General features: G+C 32.2%; 1 protein-coding gene across 3 annotated transcripts in view; it reads right to left on the reverse strand.

Annotated features, from left to right (window-relative positions):
• LRRTM4 (leucine rich repeat transmembrane neuronal 4) overlaps positions 1–22,377 on the reverse strand; it is a 917,127-nt gene extending 894,750 nt beyond the window's left edge. Inside the window, exons 1-3 of one of the 3 annotated variants that reach the window (XM_043917707.1) lie at positions 22,110–22,377; positions 21,693–21,842; positions 18,341–19,887 (exon numbers count right to left, since the gene is read on the reverse strand). In XM_043917707.1, coding sequence (XP_043773642.1) covers positions 18,341–19,887; positions 21,693–21,696 — 1,551 coding nt within the window. In that variant the 5' untranslated portion in view covers positions 21,697–21,842; positions 22,110–22,377. Of the gene's footprint in view, positions 1–2,884; positions 3,959–18,340; positions 19,888–21,692 lie in introns of those variants that run through there. The other 2 variants (XM_043917708.1, XM_043917706.1) reach the window with 2 other exon arrangements.
• Between the last annotated feature and the right edge of the window lie 2,828 nt (positions 22,378–25,205).

Raw genomic sequence — 25,205 nt, forward strand, 5'->3', positions numbered from 1 at the left:
TCATTTCTTCTTATTCTTCCCTGGAACAGGACTGACCATTTTATCTGTAGGCACTTGTTAGTCCTTTAACTTTGGATAACAGTTATAGTAAAGCATCTCATTCCTGTCATCAACAATAACCTGATGTTAGTTAAAAGCTTGACATATAAGTCTCTAAATTTTGATGTGAGTCTGAGTTTAGAGTTACCTATCCATCTCTGCTTCAAAAACCCCTTGTTCCATACATATGACATCAAGATTTTGAAGTCTGAGAATCACTAGTGACCTTTTCTTGGCTATAGAAATGTATTCTTATCTCTCCAATATCAAATTCTATGTGCTACTTCAGTGGTTTTCAATCACAGTCAATATTACTTCCATTTTCCCAGGGGGTCATTTAGCAATATCTTGAAACACAGTCAGTTGTCACATGGAAGGGTGGGTGTTGCTGCTGGTTTCTAACAGATCAGGTCAGGCATATTTTCCAAGATGCTCAAGTCAGATCGGCCACATCCCCCACCACCAAATATGTGACCCCAAATGTCAATGGTGCTGAGGTTGGAAAACCTTCTACTAGATCATTTCCTACTTTAGGAGTTTTTTACAAGTTGGAGTATGAAAAATCCATACTTCAGCAAGTACAAGGCCTTGAGGAAAGCTTTTCTATTCCTAGTTCTCTACACACTTACCTGAACTTGCCCGGTTGTTAACTGTGTCTCATTATTTTATAGATAAGAAAACAAGTTGACATATGCTGCGTGGTCTGCTCATGTCACTGTAAGTTTCCAAAGTTGCACCAATTCTTAATTCTTATATTTATACTATTGCTTCATATAATCTCTCTTGCTGTGGAAGACATTGGAGTTTGCCTAGGTTTCATTAAATGCAACTCATTTAATGAAAATTTAAACAAAGAAGATTCCTAATATTTTGGCCTAAACTTATAGGCTTATTTTGGCTCCCATGGCAGCTACAATCAAATCAAAAGACTACAAGTGCTAGAAGAAGCCTAATAGAAGATACTAAGGAAGAAGGTGGTATCACTCAGCAACCTGTCTAAGTCTACTTCATCCAAGGGGAAACATTCTCATTTAAGAATTGCTTTCAGGTCACCTAGTGCATCCTTTTCATGCAGAAGAGTTTTAATATCCACTGTAAACACTGCTCTGTCACTTTGAACAATGTAGGTTTTGGCCCAAATCATACACAGTAATGATTTTCCTCCTCAGAACTATTGTGAAAATGAGAGAGAGGGAAGTTGTTGACCAACCTAATTGGTCAATATCATTTCGGACATTAAAATAAATGATGCAAATTTTAACAGTTGGGAGAGCTAAGAGATAATGGATACATGAAGAATGTCCTATTTATTAAATCAAAGAAAATGTACTGAAACACAATTAGAATTAACATTTCAAATAGTGTTGCTTTTAGTTGCAATAAGCACATAAAAAATAAAACTTCCCCACTCCCACATACACACACAAATAAAGATTAGGTGGATGATAGCAAAAAAACAGGTAGAAAATACCAAAAAAAGAAAAATTCATCATGTACATATTAGGAACAAAGGTAAAATACAGTTGACTTTGAACAATGCAGAGATTAATCTGTTTATAATTTAGTTGGCTTTAGGTATTTGCAGTTCCTCAGCATCCTTAGATTCAACCAAAGATGGACCATGTAATACTGTATTATTTACTATTGAAAAACATCCACGTATAAGTGGACCCAAGCAGTTCAAATTTGCCTTCAGAGGTCAACTGTAATTGTAACATATGTATTATAAATTTTTCTCACATGAAGAATATTTTAGTGTTTAAAAAGTAGAGCTTTGTCATATCTAAGATGAAAGATTTAGAATTTGTTATTAATTCAATACAAATTATTCTTTAAAAATAACACAATTCCAATAAAAGCATCAAAAAATTTTATTAGAGTACTGATATAATAATTCTAAAGTTTGTCTCTATATTTTCAAACATCTCACTTGTCCACCACTAGAGAATCATTTTAGTAAACTAAAAACAAAGAGGTAGATCTTTATTTGCCATCATGGATATATGTCCAAGATATATTACAAGATGCAAAGCCAAAAGCATACAAATAGAATTTAGATCAGTACATGTAGTATAATATTGTATGAGAAGAAAACATATTCATTTGTAAATGCACAGAAAATATCCAGAAAAATACAGAGTAAAGTGTTAACAGTGATTTATTTCTAGAATATGATTTTAGAGAGGTTAAAGGCAATAGGAAGCAAGATAGTTGAAAGAACTACATACACACTTAATATAATGTATATTATAAATGATATATATATGCATATATAAGGCATTATATATGTTAATGTATGCTCTACTATATATAGTGCCTCTTATAATTAATATAGAAACTCAAAATTAAACCCCAAATATTGTAAAAATATGAACAATGAAATGTAATTCTACTGATTATGTTAAATAAAAAGTAGGAGGAAATTAAAAGTTTAATAGAAGAGCATGTGTATTCATATATATTTATATAATATAGAAACATATATGTGAAAACATAATCCATACATATAACACATAAACATATATGCATACAACTTTAATATATGTATCTGTAAGTATTTAACACTTTGAGGTTAACAAATCAAATATTAATAACTGTGAGTAAATAACTAATAAGATTGTGGAACTAGGCAAAATTTTGACAACAAAAGTTAGTTGAATTAATGATTTGCATGCAAAAAATAAAACCACGAAACTATTAGAAGATCACAAATGAATATTTATTTAATATTTCTGGAGATAATTTTGTACCATATAATAAAGGCAGAAACCATAAAATAAAACATACAATAACATAATTATGTGAAATTAATTTTCTAATTATATAATCAAAATCCCACATAAAATAATTAAAAGATGAATAAAAATTGCTGAGGAAAACATCTGTGATATTTATAAAAGCTGAAAGATGAATAAATTAATTTAAAACCTATAGAAGTCAATAAAAATTGGCAAAGCAAGTGAACATAAAATAAAGAAAGTAAAATATAGAAATGTCAAACAAATGTAAGGTATTACAGTATGTCATTAGTAATGAAAATGATGAATCTTAAAAAAAACAACAGAATGTCTTTGATCTAAATTGCAACAGATCACCATCATTTTTTTTTTAAATTTTGGATAAGATGGATGGGAATATTAATATAAAATTATAAATATTAAATATATTTAGAAAGATATAAGTTCAAAAGTGGTCATCTTAAGTTTGTTTATTCCAAACATTTTGCAAAAGTCACTGGAATAAAACTATAACCCACATATATAGTAAATCAATATATAGTACTATGCACCAACTAAAACTATGCTGCAGGTGGATGCTTAATATGCTCAACTGGCAGATTATAAACAGTTTGCTTTTATTAACTTCATGTTTGTTACAAAAATATACAAAAATGCTAGGAAAATAGTAAACCAAGTTATACATGCGTATTTTTCTTGTTTTTGTCCTTATGTATTTTGTCATTTTGAACATAGACATAATAAGATGATATATTAATAAAAAGTCAATTAGAAAAATTATTACAAATGAGCTACATCAAATCTATATTATATAGTTTGAACTTTAAATTATGAAAGAAACTTGCTAATTTTTCAAGACAAAAATTTATAGAGACTTTTCGAAGAAGAGACCCAATTTTTGAAGGCAGAAAGTAGAAGTAAAATTTGGGAATGCACTTATTTATTCTTCCAGTAAACTTTTATGCCATTCCTCTTCTATACAAAGTATGGAATAAGGCATTGAGATATAAGGTCAAACAGAAACAGTCATATGGTACCTTTGCACGGATATGGGAGATTCAAATAGAACTTGAAGATGTTAATCAAATCACAATTAAAAAGAAGTGGTAGTGATGAAGAATTAAATCTTGTGGCTTGACAATATAAGAATTTTAGCAATGGCTTCCGGAGGAGATGATAAACTGGAATAAATTGAATGAGTAGCATTCTAGTGCTGGCTTACATAGTAATATTATCAAAGGATAGAGCATGACAAGTAAAAGGAAAAGAAAAGAAAGTCGGTATAGTATGTGGCAACTTCCTTGAATGGAGATTTGAAAGCAAGAGGAGTATGGGTGAAAAGGATCTATAAAGAAAGGACCAGATTATTCAGGGTTTTTAAGTTTATGCTAAGGGTCTTAGCTTTTATCCAAAAACAACAGGACTCCTCTAAATCCTCTAAATAAAGGAGAACAGTATCATGATCAGCTCTTGTGTTGAAAGATCCACCTTGTATGCAGTGTAAATACAAAGAATAAATCCAATGCAGCAAGAGCTGAGCCTGGGAGAACTAGATAGGACAAAAGGTGACAATAGTAAAGATAGAGAAGAATGGATGAGTTTGAGACATACTCAAAAAGGAATTTGTTTACGGGATGTAAGAGAGTGCAGAGAGTCAAGGATGATTCCTGATTCTGACTTACAGAAATGGATAACTTCATTGACAAGACATGAACCCCCAGAAGGAAAATAGGCTTAAAAAGAAAGGCCATGATTTAGTTTGGAAATGGGCTTGACGTACTCTTGGATATTTGCATGTAGATGTCAAATAGGAAATTGGTATACATATGGAGAACTCAGGGAAGAGTGCAAGCAATAGAGAAGTAACATTTACTGTTAGTAAATAAATGATAATGCATGCTGTGTATGTAAACGCTATCATTGAGAGAGAGGGAGGGAGAATATAGTGATACAGGAGGAAGTGCAAGGTAAGAGCCTTAAGGAAAACATAATATTCAAGTAGAGAAAGTTGAACTTATAAAGGATATGAAAAAGAAACATGTTGGAATGAAGAGGAAATAGTTTGACTACGGAATTCTGGAAAGGAAAACATTTAAAGAAGGAGGAAAAGACTCAGTTTTGAATATTACAGAGATGTCACAGTGAAGCAAAGAATTTGAAATAAGGGCATAGCATTTAGTGACAATGAAGTCAGGGGCAAATTAAGCAAGACCTCTTTCGATAGTTTAATAGGCTCTAATTACAGATTGTAGTGGATTGAAGAATTCTGGGGTAGAATATTATGACCAGACTCTCTATTAATGGGAAGCCTAAGATAGGGCAGTAGTAGAAGAAAGTATCAGGTTAGGAGAAAATTCTATGTTGTTCACTCTTGAGTGGTAAGACCCAAGCATGTTTAAAATGATCTAGGTTAGGAGTCAGCAAACTATAAAACCTTAACCAAATCCACCCACTGCCTGCTCTTGCAAATGAGGTTTTATTGGGACACAGATGCGCTCTTCTACATATTTTCTATGGTTGCTTTCATGCTGTAATGGCAGGGTTAGGTAGTTGTAACAGACCATATAGCTCAGAAAGTCTAAAATATTTACCATCTGGTCCTTTCCGGAAATATTTTGCCAATCTCTTATAGATCAAAGAAATAATTTCGCTATATAAGGCAGTGAAATGTAAGTAACGATAAGATAAAATAACTTAGAATGTCTGAGAGTATTGGTGGAGGAATTCATTCAGACATAGATGATATTATGCCATGGGAAGTAGCACATTGATATAATTTCCTGTAGTTTGAAGGTAATTCTCCTCAAGTTCTTTTAAAAAATAATAAATCTGCAAACTTTCAAGAATTATGAATAAGAATAAATTAACAAAACTAAAATACAAAAAAAGTACAACTAGAGAAATTTTACACATCATTAAGGAATTTTAAACCTTAAGATGAAAGTACATCTAATACTTTAATGACTTTTGTTCTGGATTATCAGAATATAGATCGAAGAAATTCACCTGCCTGATTTACAATTTCTAGTATAGTGGTCCACAGAGATTGAATGAACAACTATATGGCTGGAGAAGATGTTTAAGAAAATGTAATTATCACATAAATCATTAAATATGCTACATTTTCAATGAAATGGGTGTTTTTCTAGGAAATCTATTTCAACATTCTGATTCAAAGACACAAAAAGGCAAAAAAAAATCTGGATAAAATTTACACCATTTTCTCAATACTATGCCCAAAAAGACACCACAAAGGCAGTTTATGATAAATATTTTGTAAATTTAAAGGAAAAGATCATGTCCATGTTATTTAACCATTTAAGAGACAGAAAAAGATAAATAATAAATGTAACAACTGATAAAGTGAGTATAATTTTGAGTTACCTTACTAAGAGAGGTTTAAAAAAATTGCAGACGAAATAAAAGTAAACACAATGAGGGCTGATCTAGGAAAAATATTGTGAAAAACAATCATAATATATTCCAGAAAGGCAAATAAATTTTAACATTAGGAAATAAAAATATATAATTCATATAATCAATAACTGAAAGGTGGGAAAAATACAGGACTCACAAAAAGAGAAAAATGAAGTGCCCAAACGTCATTAAGTAATACTTAATGTCCATCCTAATAATTGTGTATTTTATAAATGGAACTTAAGTTGTACAAATGTGATAAATAAAATTTTACCTAAAACAAAGTATTTTATCCACTATTGTAAACACAGCACTGAACCCAGTGTTAACAGACACAATGAAGGTATATAATACATTTTTGTTGAATAAATAAGTAAATGAATAAATAGAATGATAAAATGTATAAAAATACAGGAGACAGTCTGTGTTAAAATTAGAAACAAAAGAACTTTGTTACAGATCACCATAATCATGTAACATTAATCTAGAAGGTTTAAGAAATACAATATAGAAATATAAGTCAGAAGAAATGTAACTATTATAAAGCTAACATGTTTTTTTCTTTACAAAATTATTTTTGAACTAGAAATTTCAAAAAAATTAACAAATTAAGAATTTGGTCAAAATATAATCATATTATATATATACATATATGTTTTAATATACATACTAGAATCATAATAAAAAGCAAGTCAGCTCATGTTTACTAAGAATATAAGAAATAAAAAACATAAATGGAGCTCTCTGCCATTTTTATTCCATAACATTTCTTTGTGACAGCTTTAGATATTTCAATTATTTACAAATGAATTAAATGACCCACAAATTCCCAGTCGAAATAGTGTGTGTGTGTTCTAGAATAAAAAAAGAAACAGAGAGAGAAAGATGCAAAATTTTATTTCAAATGAAGATATTGATGAATAAACAAAGCAAAAAAGTATGTGGAATTTAGTATTAGAAATAAGGACACGTTTATTAAAGAAATATTTAAAAACTGTAAAAATATGATTTTGATATAAAATAGAGAATAAACCAATAGGAAAAGTATAGAAAACAAAAACTTGTGTGGATATATGAAAATTCTACATTACAATGGTAAAATACACTGAAAAAAATATAATTCTTTAGTGAAAAAGTAAAAATTAAGTCCATATTTCACATGATAAACTAAAGAATATTTTAGCTATACTACAGAAAAAATATAAAAATTAAATTATTGAGAAGTGATCAAAACATAGCAAATCTTTCCTTGCAAGATGGAAAGGCCTTTCTAAAAATACAAGCAATGTACAAAAGGTAACAAAAACTAGTCCTACTGTCAATACCATGGACTATTTATATGCCATATTTCAAAATAAGAAATCCAATAACACAAAATACACAGAAAAAAATTTCCATAGCCTAAAGCCAAAAACATGTTTATTAAACACTAAAAAACTGTCAACATTTTGAAAAAAAAAAAAGATAAATAACGCTGATATATATGTGGGAAAATAGCTCATGCAATTCATGTGGTAATACAAATAAGTATATATTTTTGAGAGTAATTTGGTGACATAAGCTAGGTTTAACATTTTCATTCTTTTGGCTATGTGTTTTATCTTCTAAGAATCTATCTAGATAATGAAGTCATGAAGAAATATTAGTAACAGTAAAACAAAGCATCATAAATGTTCAACTAAAAGGAAGAAGCAAATAGAATATGACATGTTATTAATGTGACTTCAAAAACTAGTATTTTAAAAAGTGACTCTATTCATCATCTATTCAACTTTAAAGAAAGTTAACTTTAAAGTAACAGTATGTATATAAATCTATACAACAGTTTTCAGTGCTAAATTAATTTTATAAACACTCACATACACATATTTGTGTATATTATTAGATGTAAATGTAGCAGAATCTCTGCATACTGATATTTTTTGATCATCTTTTTGTTTATTTTTATAGCTAATCTCATATTTTCAACATTTTCTAAACAAAGAATTCATTTATATTCAGAAAATAAAAAATAAAAATATTTCAGGTTAATCCACAGAATTATACTTGTTCATATTTCAGAATAGGATTATCTTTGTTCACTATCAATAGAATAGCAATAGTTGGACAACATTAATAAAAATGTATATTTGTTTACACAGTTGATCATCATATTGCAATAAACTTTCACTAAGAAATGCAATGAGAAAGAGAGTAGATGCTATCTTCTTTCTTGGCCAACAATCCTTGCCAATCTTCATGTTTTGGAGGAAATCTATGCACATTCTCAAGGAAGGTGTTATGCCAAAATTAAAGGGAAAATAATTGGAATCTTGATTTAAAGTCATCAGTTATCCTCTAATCATTTGAGAAAAGGTACACTATGAGGAGATGGAAAGCTCAGATAATTATGAACTGCAAAAAGCTAGAATTTTATATTTATATTTTATATCATCTTTTCTTTTAAGTTTATCTAGATTAGAATCTAAGCAGTAATTCTTCAGAGAAAATCTGGTTAGAATACTGTGGACCATATTCCAAGATGATAAAACTGATTGACAGCTTGGTGACTATAGTGGGGAAAGAGACTGAGAAAGGAATTCAAGATTAATGTCTCTGTTGTCACTCTACACTCCAGGACAGAAATTACAGTGGGGACAGCTACCACTGAACTGACATTCTTAAATGTTACATGAAAAATGAGATCCTTATTTGGCACAGGCCTAGTGCCAAAGACATGATGGGCAGTGGTACCATATGGAACTGTAGAGTCGAAGAAGTAATCAATACAGTCTGATTCAAAATAGACTTATGATATTGTCAATTTAATCATGATGTCCTCAGAAAAAAAAGTACACTGACAGTTTACTAAATTCTTACTTGATCTGTATAAGTAGAAGAGTACTAGGTCAAGTGAACAGAAGTCTAATGTGAATCAACACATGTACATACAGCTATTTACCAAGGTGATGGTACATTTGGGAGAGTGAAGTAATCAGACTTTTGGGAATTACTGGGGATGTCAACTCCAAAGGACACTAACCTGGAGATCCCAAACATCACTGTGGTCCTCCAGTCAAAGTAGGGGTCATGAAAGCAATGGAATTGTAGCTCAGGGACATTTCAGAGCTGGATCAGTGGGTCTGTGACCCCATTATGTAGTTACTTCCCTCATTCTAGAATATATAATTGGAAGAAACAATAATTGACTGGAAGAATCTCCAACTTGTAATAATTCCACCTTCCCAATTACAGAGAAGACAACTTACTGTCTTTTCTAATAATGCTAGCATTTTTCTTTTGTCTGCAGGTTTCCAGTTTTTGCTAAGTGGTACCTTTTATTTTACAGCACACAATAGTATTTCATGTGAAAACTTAAAAGTTTTTCATTTTAAAATATATCATAAATAATGGGAAATATGTAACCATATATTTATGCAAAAATAAGAGCTCATACTTTATTCAACCAAAATAAAGGCTTACTATTCACATCAAAGCATTAAGCATGTTTGTGTGTATATGTACATACATGTATACAACTAGAAAAATATAGGGTTCATAAAATCACATATTAACTTATTCAAAAAGAATACACATATTATTTGAAGAGTCCTACTTGTCATTGATAAAAACTTTGGGGTGAAGTAATTAGCCTCCAACTAATAAAAAAATAAATAAAAAATAAAAAAAAACTTTGGGGAAATTAAAATTACCTCTATTTGTTATGAAAATGAATTGATGGGCAACACCTGATTAGATTGGAAATTTATAAGTTGTTTCTATAACCCATTTCTTCTTTAGAGTTAATACTAAAAAACGAATTGTGAATGCTGCTTTCTTTGAAAGGTGAAAAATGTTCAGTCAAGAGAGTATTTACAAATCCTGAGTATTATTCAAATATTAGCATGTTTGGTACCCAAACTAAATTACAGCTCAGACAAGGGACTGAAAATTCAGGTTTATTATTCACTTTATTAAAATATAACCATAACACTTATTTCTATAAAAGGCTATATTATAGCCATCATTATAACTAATAATAACAATGAAAAGAATATAGCCACATTATATTTTAAATTTTTCAGTAGATACTAGGGTTTATGGCTAATAATCATTTATATTTACACTGAAAATTTTTTCATGGAATAGTTCAGAGTGGTTTTCAAATAGTAGCTCATTAATCACTTCAACAAGTTAGTTGGAAAGTTATCATCCCAATTCAATAGATGGAAAAATTATATCACAGAAAGGTCAGATATATATTTGCTTGTCCAGTATTATAGAAGTAAACCAAATTTCTGAGACCTCTTTTTCACCCCTTGATCTAACCACTGGATCAATGTAATTTTGGTCCATGTTGTGGTTTGACCATCAGCCTAAAGTATTTTAAGGCTGACCTCCCTGCTATTACTTTTATAGAACTATAAACACAGAAGAAAGTAACAATTTTTCATCTACAGGTACCGTACCAAAAAAGAACATAATTACTTTATATTTCTAGCATTTTCTTATTTTAGTCTTATTAGGAATATTTAACAATGGTTGGCATTAATTTAAAATAACAAATATCCAATACCTAATAGCAGTGAAATGCATCATGATCAAATTTATGCTGAAATAAACAAGCAATATTTTCAGGGTTTCATTTGCACGTATATGTATTTAATAGGAGTCAGTTAAAGGAAATAAGAAATCAACTTTTAATAATTCCCAGCACAGCAAATTAGATAGCCAGTAGAAAATGAAAAAAGAAATGTTTCAGTAAACGTGACTTAAGGGAGGAAGGAGAAATTGAAAACCAAGCATATAATTTATATCCAAAGACGTTTTCTTGTTTATTTTAATAAAATCAATATAATTTCAAAGATTTATCTGATGGTATTTAACTTTAAAAGGCAGAAAACAGCAATTGTCATCTTTTCAAATGAAAACATACTGTGAATATGAATTAAGCAAACTCCAGGAGATGAAGGATCAGGAAACCTGGCGTGCTGCAGTCCATGGGGTCGCAAAGAGCTGGACATACCTGGGCCACTGAACAATGATAAATTAAGTACCATTGATTTTCCAAAATAAAACAATTTCAGGAATTTTCCCTCTTTGTCTGGTATCATTTGGTGTGCCAAGATTAGGGTCTATATGGTTTTGCTCTAACTGTAAAAGTGATCTCAAGAATGGCATCAATTCATAATACTATATATTTCTATTTTGGAATACATTTGGTTACTGAAAGTGACTCTTTGCACCCCCATGGACTTTATAGTCCATGGAACTCTCCAGACCAGAATACTGGAGTGGGTAGCTGTTCCCTTCTCCAGGGGGTCTTCCCAACCCAGGGATTGGACCTAGGTCTCCCACATTGCAGGCAGATTCTTTACCAGCTGAGCCACCAAGGAAGCCCTGTTTGGTTACCGAGATTCTAAAAAAAAGTGAGTTTTCTTAAACAAATCCATCTCTACTCATTTTAGTTTGTATGTTTTAAATATTCAAATATATTGTAAAAACTAATACAATTTTTAGTTTTTAGAATTCAATGAAATTTGAAGATGTTAACCACTAAAATAGTAGGTAAAATGGTAATCATAAATTTGTTTAGGAAGTTTCATTTTGAAGTTATATTTTCTTTATCTTAAAATGCTCTTTTAAAATCAAAGTGTCAAAATGTTTACTGTACCTTACTTTTTGTATACTAGAAGACTTTAAAAAAAAAGAAAAGAAAAACCAAAGAAATTACCCTTCTCACTAAGCTCAGTTATTACATCTTTACCCCTAACTCTAAAGTCTGAGAATTCAGTGAATATATAAATGACTGAGGCAAAGGAGAGACATGCTCTATGGATGTCCAAAAATTCAGAAAACCATCATGATGCATTAAGGCACTGAGAGAAGAAACATGAAATTATTTTGATGCCATTATATTTTTTTAATATCTCCTCCAAATAACTATTTTTGAGGCAATTCAGGTGTTAGTTACTGGACATGTTAGTAAAGAACGGGGCTCATTCAAAAGTATAATATAAATTAATCTGCAATCTATTTGCAATATACATTTCAGTATTTTAGAAATATATATATATATATATGTGGGATATATGGGTATTTAATGTCATATGGTTGTTTAAAAGCAATTATACTTCAAAGTTATTTTTCTTTATGTTTAAGAACTTTATATAATATTAAAAGATATCATTTTCATATACAAACAATAATGCTTAATGTCATAATCTTACTTAGTCACACACATGTTCATTATCTGATATCCAGGCATCAGTTTTGTTTAGTTTTTGCCTTTTTGTCAAGCTTGTTCATCATTTTTGGAGATGGATTTTTTCAGAATTTTTTATATTCTCACTCTTACTTAAACCTTTTATCAATGTTTATTATTTTTGCCATCATTTCATTTTCAAACCTTACAAGTATTAAAATATGTAAGATCTGTCTTAAGGTCAAACATCTTACTTTTAAAGGGCCTTAATTTCTCTTGGTGGTTTAAGCATTATTTTTAAACTACTCAGGGGGAGTATAAATCATATCCTTTGTACATATCGAGCAGTTTCATGTATATTAAAGCAGTTTATTAAAAAGTCAATGATTCTGATATCGAGGAAATACTGTGCTTTTTATCAACCTTCCTAACTGTTAAAAATTTAATTGGCTTATGGAGTGCATGAGAAAAATACCCTCACAATTTCTCTTTCATTTTAAGAATATTGAGATTTTATTAAACTGACCCAATGAATAATGGTTCTTTTGGTACTATAAAAAGCACTTTTAATTTTTAAAACATATTCAACATCTCTTTTATGCTTTCCACTGATCAAAAGACAGAGTGATTTTTCAAAACTTTCAAAAGTGTATATCAGTGTCTGGTGATATATACTGGTGAGTGTCTGGTCTCATTTTGAATTAGTGATTCATGAAACTCTAGAGACATGAAAGTTCTGATGAGTCACCACGTACCCAATGCTAATATTTCTGAACAACTTCCAAAACATAAAGCTATCTATAAATGTAATTCTTAAGAACTAGGATGACTAGATTTTGCTGAATATAGGAAAGTCACAAGAAGAAAAATTCTGGAGTCATCTAAAGAATACTGGGGTGTATCAAAAGCTATACATTCCTAAGACCAGAGTCAGACTTCTCAACTTGGATTCTTAAAGGGAAACCATTTATCAAAGCCTTGTTCATGAGATGATAATACAAGCTAATTCTAGAAAAAAGAATTGAACCTTTTATTATCAGCTTAAAAACCATTCCTAAATTAGCCATGTCAGGCCTTCCTGGCAGCTGTCATTCTTCACCAATACTATTTGCAGACTTTAATAAAAAATGTATTCATGAATGAAATTTAGTTGGATCAAATTTAGAGAGTATATTTTTTAAAGTCATATTTAAATGCTTTCAAAATAACTGGTTACTTGGAAGAAATTAAAATACATATAAATTTGTGTGTGTGTGCTCACATGTGTGCACATGTGTTATATGTGCTCCCTTAAAGCATAAAGAAATTGTATGGCTGCTCACCTAAGCATGCCACTTTTTAGTTAACTCAAGATGTTCTCTCTTTTCTCATTGACGATGATTATAAATAGCTCAGTTTTTCTTCCACATCCCTTCTTGCTCTTGTAAGCCTGGGAATGATCACGAAGATTTTACAAAGTTGATTATTCTGAGGAATAATCTGAATTGAGAAATACTGGACTAGGTGAATACACTCGTTCAGTGATGGTTCACAGAGAAATGAAATGACTAGCCCAAAGTCACAGCAAAATTGATAATGTATAGTTTAAACTCTGCTTTTTCAAAAAAGAACATTAGAATATCTGGACATAAGACACGTGTAATTTTAGAGAGGATGAAACATTTATCTTAAGAAGTATTTTCCTAACTAACAAATTCCAGTAATTATGACCCAAATTTTTGTTATTTGTATTTCACGGGTTCAGAATGGACACGATATACTTATATATTCTGCTCTCTGTTTCTGTCTCTGAGCGCATATACTTAATTACATAATACAAACACACACACACACACACACACAAATAGATTCTTTAAATATACAAAGTACAGTTTCAATTGCAACTTTTTAATATGACACAGTAGTAGTCAACCAACAAAACTAACTGTTTTCTATAGCTTCATAGAAAGGGTATTAAACTCAGTGATTCTGAGCCTGCTTCACTTAGAATCCGCTTTGAATATGTTATGAATTTTAGCTCCTGGAAATTCATTCAATATACTTCAAAATGTCAATTTCTACAGTGCAGAAAGAAGTTAATATTCCCCTTTAAATCAGTAGTTTGGACCTGACAATACAGTCAATAAATAAAAATTATTAGAAATGGTCTACACTACCCACTGCACAGCAGTGAAAGAAATAATATAAGCCCAAATGACAATCAATACAATTTTATTTTAAAGAGTATAACCAAAATACTAAATATTTGGAAAATATATACCTAATGTCACCTATACTGCCATTTTTCTAATGGCAGCACTGTTAGCATTATGGGATCATTAAACTTTATATATCAATTACTTCTCTTTTAAAACATTCTGAAATGTAGGATCTCTTTAGAGACCACTTTTATTCATGTTAAGGTTTTACTAATTTTAGCTATTTTAATTCAAAAGGCAAACTCTCTTGGCTTATATTCATGAAGATTAATTGTATAAAAGTCTTTGCTATTTTCTGTTGATAAAACATATCCTAGAAGAACCAGGTATTCAAAATTTTGTTTTGTATATCCTTTAAATAAAATTTTGTTATGTGGAATGAAGTAACTTTATAATTTTGTAATCTTTTTATGCAATAAGGCTATCCAAAGATTCACAAGCTATTTTCAAAAGTAAGTATTTGCAATTTTCTCTGTCAAAGACACTAAGCTTTAGACAAAGCTGTATCTTTTTGGTTTTAAGTTCCCTTCTTTGAACACATGTTGAGAACAAATTAAATGATTCAGCTCAACCAAGCACACTGATCCACTCAAGGTATGATTGAGATGAATCTATCAGAGTTTTGCCATTTATCTTTAATTATTCATTTCTATCTACTCTATTCTTTTAGAGAAATAAGAAAGTTTAACTGTTTAAATTATTATAATATTCTCTTCAGATTCTTATCATATAATGTGCACTTGGACCTTTAAAATTCATAAAGAACAGAACCAAAATTATTTAATTATTTACTTTATAGATCACATGCCATATATGTGTGGTGGGTCACAGATATTATTCTAAGGAGGAATGTTAATATTTTTATTTCCTTCTTAAAGAGAATAGACAAAATGAATATTTTAACCATATTTAGACTATGATAGATGGTAGCATCAACTATGCAAGTAAAATTTTCAATTTAATGCAATTTTTTCAAGGCACTATCTTAGAAATTAGCATTTAGTGCTAAGTTTTCTAGTTAAATATTTATGGCTTTATTAAGTAATTCAATGTTTTGAATAACAAAGCCTACCTAAAAAAAAATATACCATAAATGTTAAGGGTTCTCTATTTTTCAAAGCTATTGATATGTGAGGTTTGTCAAAACACCACCACACCTAAACTCAAGGTACATCCACTGTCCTAAAATGCCATAAACTTGGGCAAATCACATCTCTCTCTTGGCTTCATTTTGTAGAGAAGTTTTCTCAACAACAGAAATTTTACTCTGGGTTGACATAGAAGTACGTTGAAAATTACTGTTTTCATAACACTTTCTGAGAATCTACTTGTCCTCGTTTCTTACTTCCATCTGTAACTATAATAAACTGGAAAAGGAGGAGTGGCAGGTGCTCTGTTTGTTTCTGTGTGTTTGTGTTTCAAAATAAGTTAATGTTCATTTCAGTGTAGCTTTATTGAACCCCACGCACTCAAAAGTGCAGTTAATGATCTCAGATGTATAGCTTACCATTTTCTACTTTGAGAGTTTGATCTATTTCAGTAGGGCTACCATTTCAATTGAACATCTTCATTACAATCTTTGGTTAAATTTTTCATTACTTACTGCTGTTTAACACCACACCCATCCCCAACAATGTCACCACGATTTCATGACCATAAACACAACTCTACGGGACACATATAGTATCAAAATGTGTTTTGAAACACATTTCTATGGAGTGAAATAACGTTTTTATTTCGTTTCAATCATGGTAATGCCTGTGGTCTTTAAGGGATGGTCTCTGGGATTTAAGACCTCTGGAAAAGTTTTAGAACCACTGTTTTGAAATGCTAGCTCTTTAAGAATCTTTCCTGGTGATTCTTTTAAATAAAAATCACCATGCTAATACAAATTCAAAGAGAAAATGAAAGAATGGAACTGGATTTTAATTTTCTTTTTACATTACTAGCCTTTAGGAGGGTCTCAAAATAGAAGCCAAATCTAGAATAAAACAGAATGAATTTTCTTTACTAATATTCACAAATATTGTATAAACACTACCTTGAAATAAAAACATCAAGACTTGCTAGATTTTTATATAAAATTTTGTATTCTCTTTAACTTTTAAGGACAATTTCTTATACAGATTTCTCTTAGGGATTCATTATCAGGGAGTACTTTTCTTATTTACAATCATATATAAGAGGAGAAAATCAACTTTGTGAAGAATAGCTCAATATTTCAAATTACACTGAGTTGGAGATAATTTCAAACTCAGTGCTTTGTCTGAAAACATTTTCATTAGCTCTTAATTTTGGGTTATGGAAAGATTTGGAATATATATCATAAAAGAGCAAATTATATTTTTCAACACTCACACTGCTGCTGCTGCTAAGTCGCTTCATAACTAGTATTAAAAAGGGCAAAATCTTCAAATGCTTGTTAAAACTTTCTTTTGAGAAAATAATCATGTAAAATTGGATATTAAGATGACACAGAGCCAGAACTTTACCTCTCTTTACTAATTTATTCTAGTAACAAGGCCTTGGCAGTCTCACAATCTTTGCACTTTTTAATTAATTTTACCAAATAAAGAATAATTGGCATCCACCATTACTTATTAACAAGTTGGAAATTTGTGACTATTTTTCTTCTCATAAATGCATTCCTATCTGTGATCTTTAAAATACACTGACTCCAAACTTATTCTCATGAAAATAGTATAACACGAAACACCTTCATTTGAGATGATTGTTACAGAAAGGGAAAATACTCAGAACCCAAATCTCTCTCTTTTTATTTATAAATATTTGCATCACTTAGTTTTGGATTAGTGTAACAAGAAAACACATTATGTCTTTGGGGATGACAACAACACTGACAAACAGTCCCTGTATGCTTGTCATCATGTTATTGCTAAATCACCCACAACATCATGACCTGATTTTAGTTACCAGGGAAAAGCCAAAACATGGAATTTAAATTTCATTCTGATTACATACATACAGCCAGCACTTAAAAAACCTTTGAAAATGATCTATGTCCAGTAATTGAAAAAAAAAAAAAGGAAAGGAAAGGAAGAAGTAAGGAAGGAAAGGAGAAAGGAGGGAAGAAAGGCAGGAAGGAAGGAAAGAAGGGAAAAAAGACATCTTTAAATGCCTTAATACAATTACACAATAGGCCTGACATTCTCTATGCTGGTATAATAACCAAGTGGCAAATAACATAGAAACAGTTATCCCTGTGAGATCCCTGTTGCATGCTTTAATTAAAAGTAAAAAATATACAACAAAATCAACCCTTGGGTAAATTGCTCTTTGGTTTAAATCGTCATTACCTCCTGGAATTTTGGTAAAATCACTTTGTTTTTAAATTAAGCCAGCCCCTCCTTTACTAGATTACAAAGTCAAACAACAAAAACCAGACATAAATTTTTAGGATGAAAAGAGTTTTGTTTGTGTGTATGTGTGTCTGTAAGTCCAACCCCTATACACAACCTGTTTAAAAAAAAAAAAAAAACAGATGCTTTAACATAGTGCTTTATTCCAACTTAATCTCATCCTTGAATGAACTTCCTTCAAGTTTCAACCATTTAAGGAAAAATAAAAAGAGCAGTCAATTTCCTCGTGGTTGTAATTTAATTAAGTAACCTTTCACACTGAGCAAAACCCAAAAGCAAAAGGGTCATTAATCTTTCTAGTGATTAGAGACACCTCTAGAGCTTCAAACATTTACCTCTCCTTCCCCGCAGTGGAAATGCTTTTAGGAGGATCATGGTTCATACCTCACATTCCCTGGAGCCAGAGATGGTATATGTGCAGGGCCCAGATCCATTAACCGATATATCCATGGTCTCAGAGTTTGTAGGCTTGTAGTCCACATAATACTCCTGTAAAGGGGAATTCATTTGTCTCTCAGACTCTCTGGTCTTTTTCCGCCGCCTCTTCATAAGAGAGTGTTGCTGAAGTTGTTTCATGCTGGCTGGGTAGCGTTTCCAAGACACATAGATTACCAAGAGGATCATAGCCACCGAAAGAAAGAGAGCCACGCTCCCTGCAATAATTTTGTGGAATGAAACATGCTCATACTCTTGCTCTGTGCCAGGAATCTGAAACCCCGGGGAAGGGCTTGGTGTTTCAAGGGTGGACCAGCTAGGGTCAGATTTCAAGGTTGTAGGTTTAGGGATAATCAGAGGCTTCTGGGGAGTTTGGGGGACCAAGTGTGATTTTTCTGTGTTGACCACCTGGACTTCAGAGCAGATATTATATGTTTCCACTGCATCACTGACCTTTTCACCTTGGATGTGCTTAGGTCCTGCACATATCATGGTGCTTTCCTTAGTTCCTTTGAAATTCTTAAGCCAATAAAATAGGGGACAAATACTCCGACTGCATTCCCACATATTCCCAGACAAAGTGATGGATATTAATGATATCCATGCATTGACAGTTTCCTGTGAGATGTTGGTAAGCTTGTTGGAATCCAAATTCAATTTTTGCAAATTGGGCAAACATTTAAATGTGCCCGGCTCAATTCCTTGGATATCATTCCCTGATAAATCCAAGTTGTGTAAGGAACTCCAAGTCCATGTCAAGCCTTGGCTAATGGAGCGAATTCTGTTCCATTGTAAGTAAATTGAACGGAGGTTGAAGAGACGTGGAAAATGAGCAAAGTTGATCTTGGAAAACTGATTGTGCTCCAAGTGGAGCTCTTTTAACTTCAAAAGGCCAGCAAAAGCATTTCGCGACAAACTTCGAAGACGATTATAACCCAAATCCAGAAAGTCAAGATTTCGACAGTCTTGAAAAACTCTGATTGGTACAGTCTTTAATGAGTTAGATCTCAAGTGCAAAATGATGAGTTTCCGAAGGCCTTTAAATTGTTCAGATTGCAATGTCTGAAGCTTATTGTAAGAAAGGTCCAGACTGCGGAGATTGGGAACTGGGTGAAATGTTTTATTGTGCAGATAGGTAATTTTGTTGGAGCTTAGAATTAATTCTTTCAGTCTACGGATGCCTTGAAATGCATCTTCATCCACTGAGCTAATGTAATTATGGTCAAGATAAAGCCATATAAGCTGGTTAAGGCTGGCAAACTGATTGGATTTGAGTTTCTGAATGCTGTTGAACCTTAATGATAAGCCTTGTGACCCTCCAGAAATGTTCTCAGGAATATCTGCAAAAGCATGAGACTCACAGTACACAATTTTGCCATCACATCTGCAGTTCTTTGGGCAAGCTCTCTGAGCCCCCGTGAGCATAACAAGCAGCAGTGTAGGAAGTAGCACTAGCACCACACGCATGCTTCTCAGCTGCGTAATTAAATGGAAACCTACAATATTAAAAAGAAGACAAATGCACATTGTAAAGCTATTAATGTAAATCACCACCAGCTTACCGATATCAGGGGCATCTCATCTAGTGTAGTAATGGAACAGTTGATTTAAGAACAATGTATTTGACACTTAAAGCCTTATTTTCTTCAGTATTACATGCTTACTATTTAGGTTTCATGCTTGCTTTCTTGATTTCCAAATTGCCACAGTGTCATAGAACTAAGAACAGCTTCCTGAGTTTCAGGAGTTCATATGCATATCAACACTGGAAAACATCCACCCTATCTTATCACATAATGACAACATTTAATAACATCTATGTTTGGCTAGTCACTCTGTTGGATACCAGTACCAAAAGGAAGAATATTAAGTCTTCTGGTAATGGGGAAAATGTGACTTACTAAGCCCTATGCTTGTACATCTTTCTTAGTTGAGCAAAGAGGCTGTGTTTTGGCAAAGGAGCTTCAGTAAACTGTCAAGGTAACCCAAGTTTGCCCAGCTTGAAATTGCATCCCTATTGCATAATGAGGTAACCACATAGGAGCTCTGATAAAACAGCACTGGGACCAGTATACACAATCAATGAAGCATGGTATGCAGACTAGTAACAGCGGGGAGTACTGTCAATGTATTAATAAGCATATAAGCTCTCAACATTCAGGAAGAGATTCGTACTAAGGTTCTACCCAGTGATCACCAGCTGAGAGTCCTAACTACTGATAGCACAGAACGCTCCAAAGTTATGCTTATTAGATTTCTATTAAATATTTGCACAAAATACAAAATAATCTTGTGAAGTATTAGTTTTTTTTCTTATATATTTAACATAGTTGCTTTTCCAAATTTGGGGGATAAACAGAGAAACAGCAGACTACTAACCTCTCCCATCCCAAACTGCTCAAATTTCTCACTGACTTTTTTTCTCCCCTACCTACATTAACTTCAGAAAATCTGCAAAGTTGCAATCTATTGGCACTGATGCTGCATTTCCAAGTCATAGCATGTTAAGGGACTTCTTTCCTCTGTCAACAGTAGATTTATTATTTTTTAGTGGTGAGAAGAGAAAAAAAAGTACCTTGTGCTGCAGTATTAATCTTAAATATTCATGTTTTTAAACAACAGGCAATCAGCCAAATTCTTAATTTAAGAAAAGAAACTCTCCTTTTACTCAAAGAATTAATTTTTTTTTTTTTAATCTGAAACCCCATCCTTCTCTCTGTCCTCTTGCCAGCTACAGACTCATTGAAATACATTCCAGCTCTCCCAGACAGGAGAAAGGGGTGGAGGGGGGGAAGCCAGTCACACTTGAAAAAATAAGACTGGCAAATGACTGCTGGATATTTGGAAGCTGTGTTGAGTATTCATCCTCAAAGATAAAACAAGCCCTTGTGCGACCTCTGATAAAGTAATGACCCCACCCCTACACACACGCAGTAAAGTGTTGACAATCTTCCTGACAGCAACCAGAAATACAAGCATGGTTAATATTATCAAGAAATAGAAACAAATATATCATTTATCTCATGCTCAATTCCCAAGCAAGGATATGCATACGGAAGAGACAGTCATAAAGATATTTCTCCAGAGTCTGTTTAACTCCGTGTTATGCATTTACAGTTTACAAAAAAATAAAGGAAAATGATCTAAAAATATAATAGCAACTATAGTGAGTCAACTGGCAAACTCCAAGGCTGCCGCTTTTTGCCTGTTTTGATGTTTTTTACCAGCTAATGCCACGACTGAGAATAAGAAGCTGAGAGGATCAGCTTTGCTAAGAAGGAAACAACAAAAGTTCACTTACCCATCCTTTGTCATCCAAAACGGTTCCCCCCTCTCTCAGCGTTCTTCTTATTTGGTCTCTCTTGCTGAAACCACCACCACCTTCATGACACAGTGCGGCTGTCATTCACATAATTCTGATCCCGCATGTGAGCTAGTAGCCCCACACAAACTTCCCCGGAGAGGACAGACAAAAAAAATATATATATGTACATGAAAAAAAAATTCAGCCTGGGGTGGGATGGGGGGCAGGGAGGTGGAAGCAGTAGGGGGGTGGGGGAGGGCCTCTAGGCTCTGAGCATCATTGTGTAATTCACCAGAGATCCATCAGCAGTAATTGGCAATCTGTGCAAAAGAGCTACAGCCCATCTCGAAGGTAACCAACTTCTCTGTAAAAAGAGAGGAGAAAAAAAAAAAAAAAAGAAAATCTTCAGAATACCTGGCATTCCTTATTGTGCTGGCTTTTGCCATTCCCAGATAAAGCAATTCATCCTCTGGATTTTCAGTTCTTCCAGCAAGGAGGCCTCCTGTGCTGTATGAGACCCCAGTTTAAAAGCTATGCAGGCTAGGTTTATCCATTTAGCTGGTCAGGTTTAAAGTGTTTTGTAGCTGTGCTGAGAGGCAGCCCTTGTCTAATTCAGAAGGCTTTCCAGAGACTGATGATGCTCAGAGCTTGTTGGTGCTAATGCTTGAGTTTGTGATACACTGAGTGCCCTCCGCTGGAGAAAACAGATTGCACATTAAAGACGGGAACAAGTGAGCCTGTCAGTGGTGTGCAGCCTTGCCTCTCTCAGAAAGGGAAATTAAAGGCACAGGATCACTTTTTTTTTCCCTCTGATAATATATATTATGAAAGGTTTATGCCAAAGAGCTTTATTCAGTGATATCAAATATTGAGTAAAATACTGCCTCTCTAAATATTAAGCAATTAGTAGTTTTTAAAGTTACTTTGACATGATTTTCTTCCTATATGTATCACAGGGGATATATATTTTTTAACAGTAGAAATAATTTCTTATTTTTGTTGATGTTGCTTTGTTTTATTTACACAGTTTTTGAGCAAACCACAAAAAGAAATAGTCTTTTTTTTTTTAGTTGAATTACATTTATTTTTATTCAATACCTTCATTCAGCCTGTTGTTCAGTATCCATATTTCCATTACTTTCTTGGTTTGTCATATAGACAGAGAGGTCAACAGAAATAAACAGCCTAAACTGAATCTCATTAGCCATATATGCAGAATTCTAATGCATAAGGCCTGAAATTAATAGAGACCTTTCCCTTAAGAATCATTCATACTCAAGGAAAAATATCACTTTCAAAGACAGTTACATTAAAAAAATTAGATCTAACTTTTAAATTTCCAATTTTTGGTAATAAAATATATTCTTAATTTTGCACATTTATTAAAGAGGCTAGATCATTACTTTCAAAAGTGTAAATTTTTAGTCTTAAAACAGTCTTTTTAAAAAACTATATTACCAAATGTGCAGATAACTAAGAGAGACTAAATTTTAGAAAAGAGAAGAATTCCAGCTTGACATTGTTATTGCAATTACTTTCTTTAAAACTTATCTGTAATGCAAATTTCCCTAAGAATGAGTTATAATGGACAACACCAGAAAAACCAAACTATGTGAGTTCATTGCTGTAGTTCTCTAAAATTTGCACAATATTCTCAGAATTATGGGGATAAATTATATAATACATGAAATATGTATTTTTTAAACTACACACTTTCCTTAACTTGTACTAAACTTTGAAAAAAATAGCATAACTCATCACTTCCATTTTGTTTCTGTTCTTGTTTATTCCATAATCTTCTTGCAGGTAATAATTTTAAGAAGAATCTAGAATATTGACCCAACACAAAATAGAGAGAGACTGCTAGATAACATTGCTAAACTAATTTAGCAGATATGGGAAGTTTAAATGAATTTTATGTAAGTATCTAGAATTGCTATAGATCATTGAAAATGGATAGCTTTAGAAATAGTTTTTAAGTTGTCTGCCAAAATATTAATGAGGGATGCTTATTATATGAATGATATATATTATTTAATCCAGACTTATGAGCAAGCAATATCAGACCATTGCCTAATTACAAAGATTTCTCAAGGAACAAATAAATCCTTTTTTCATTAACTAAAACTTAAATTTCTATTTTAGAAATGTATACCTTTGGTTTAAAGCTTACTACTTATTAAAATGCAAATGAACACTGAAAGAGAGATTAATGAAAATATATACCTTTCTAAGAAAATCAACATAGATGATACACATATAATTTGTTTATAGTAGTGTGGTTTACATAGGAATACAACTTCACCTAAATACTCAATGATAGAGGATTAGTTCAGGAAAGTTAACATATTCATGAATTAGAACACATGCTGCCATTGAAATTGAAACAATTTGTATCTGCTAAGAGGAAATGATGATCACAATGTATGAAATAAGAAGAGGAGGGGCAGAGAACACAAGCGCTGAAGGATAATCTTAGGGATTTTATTTCTGTACCCATTTTTATTTGTATAGGCACAAAATAAAGCAAATTTTCCTGGGAAACTAATTTTTTACTGTGTTTTATTGTTTATGATTTTTCATCTACTTGTATTTTCTATATTTTTAATGTAATGAATATGTTGTACCTGAGATGTGTAGATATGTGTATGTGTGTATAAATTTTTCTTTGTTTGAAAGATATGAGAACAGTTTTGATAGTAGACTGGAAAAAAATCTTATGATGTTACCCACATTTATGATGTAATAATCAGCCAAAATGTAAGTTTTGTTTGAAGTACTAAGATCTAATAAGTGTATATTCCAAAGGCAATACTAGACTATAGGCAGAATTTATAAACAACATTGTCAAATTCAGTCATAGTTCTCTTGAACACACTGTGAGGACATTAAAGGGCAGAGAGAGATGAGAGTAAAAAAAAGGATATTACATAGAAGATTTCTTTGGAAAGAGCTTCCCTGTATTACCACCTCTACATGTTCAAAGACACACACACACAAACACACACACACATCCCCTCACCCAAAACAAGGTGGGAGGGCTTGCCCTCAGCTTAACTGTAGGGCAAGGGGCCTCTCCAGGCTACTTGAGGAGCTGATATGTCTTTCTCTCAGTGAATCCAGCACTATAAAATGGAATCTGACTCTGGTCTGAGAAATCCAGAAGATAAGAAGTGGGTTTTCCAAAGCAAAGAAGAGCTAAATTAGTGTTGGGATTGACTTTCCCTTTCAGAGTTTGTCTAGATAAAAATATGTACAAATACTTCCCATGGAAGAGAGGTGGGTTGTGAGAGAGAGGAGAAAGACTATTACAAGCCATTTAAAATCCTGGTAATAACCCCAACAGAATGAAACTATGTAAGTGCATTATCCAAAAGTGAAAGTGAAAGTCACTCAGTCACGTGCGACTCCTTGCGACCCCGTGGACTATGTAGTCCATGGGATTCTTCAGGCCAGAATACTGGAGTGGGTAGTTGTTCCCTTCTCCAGGGGATCTTTCCAACCCAGGGA

The sequence above is a fragment of the Cervus elaphus genome, chromosome 11, assembly GCF_910594005.1.
Source record: "Cervus elaphus chromosome 11, mCerEla1.1, whole genome shotgun sequence".
NCBI lineage: Eukaryota > Metazoa > Chordata > Mammalia > Artiodactyla > Cervidae > Cervus > Cervus elaphus.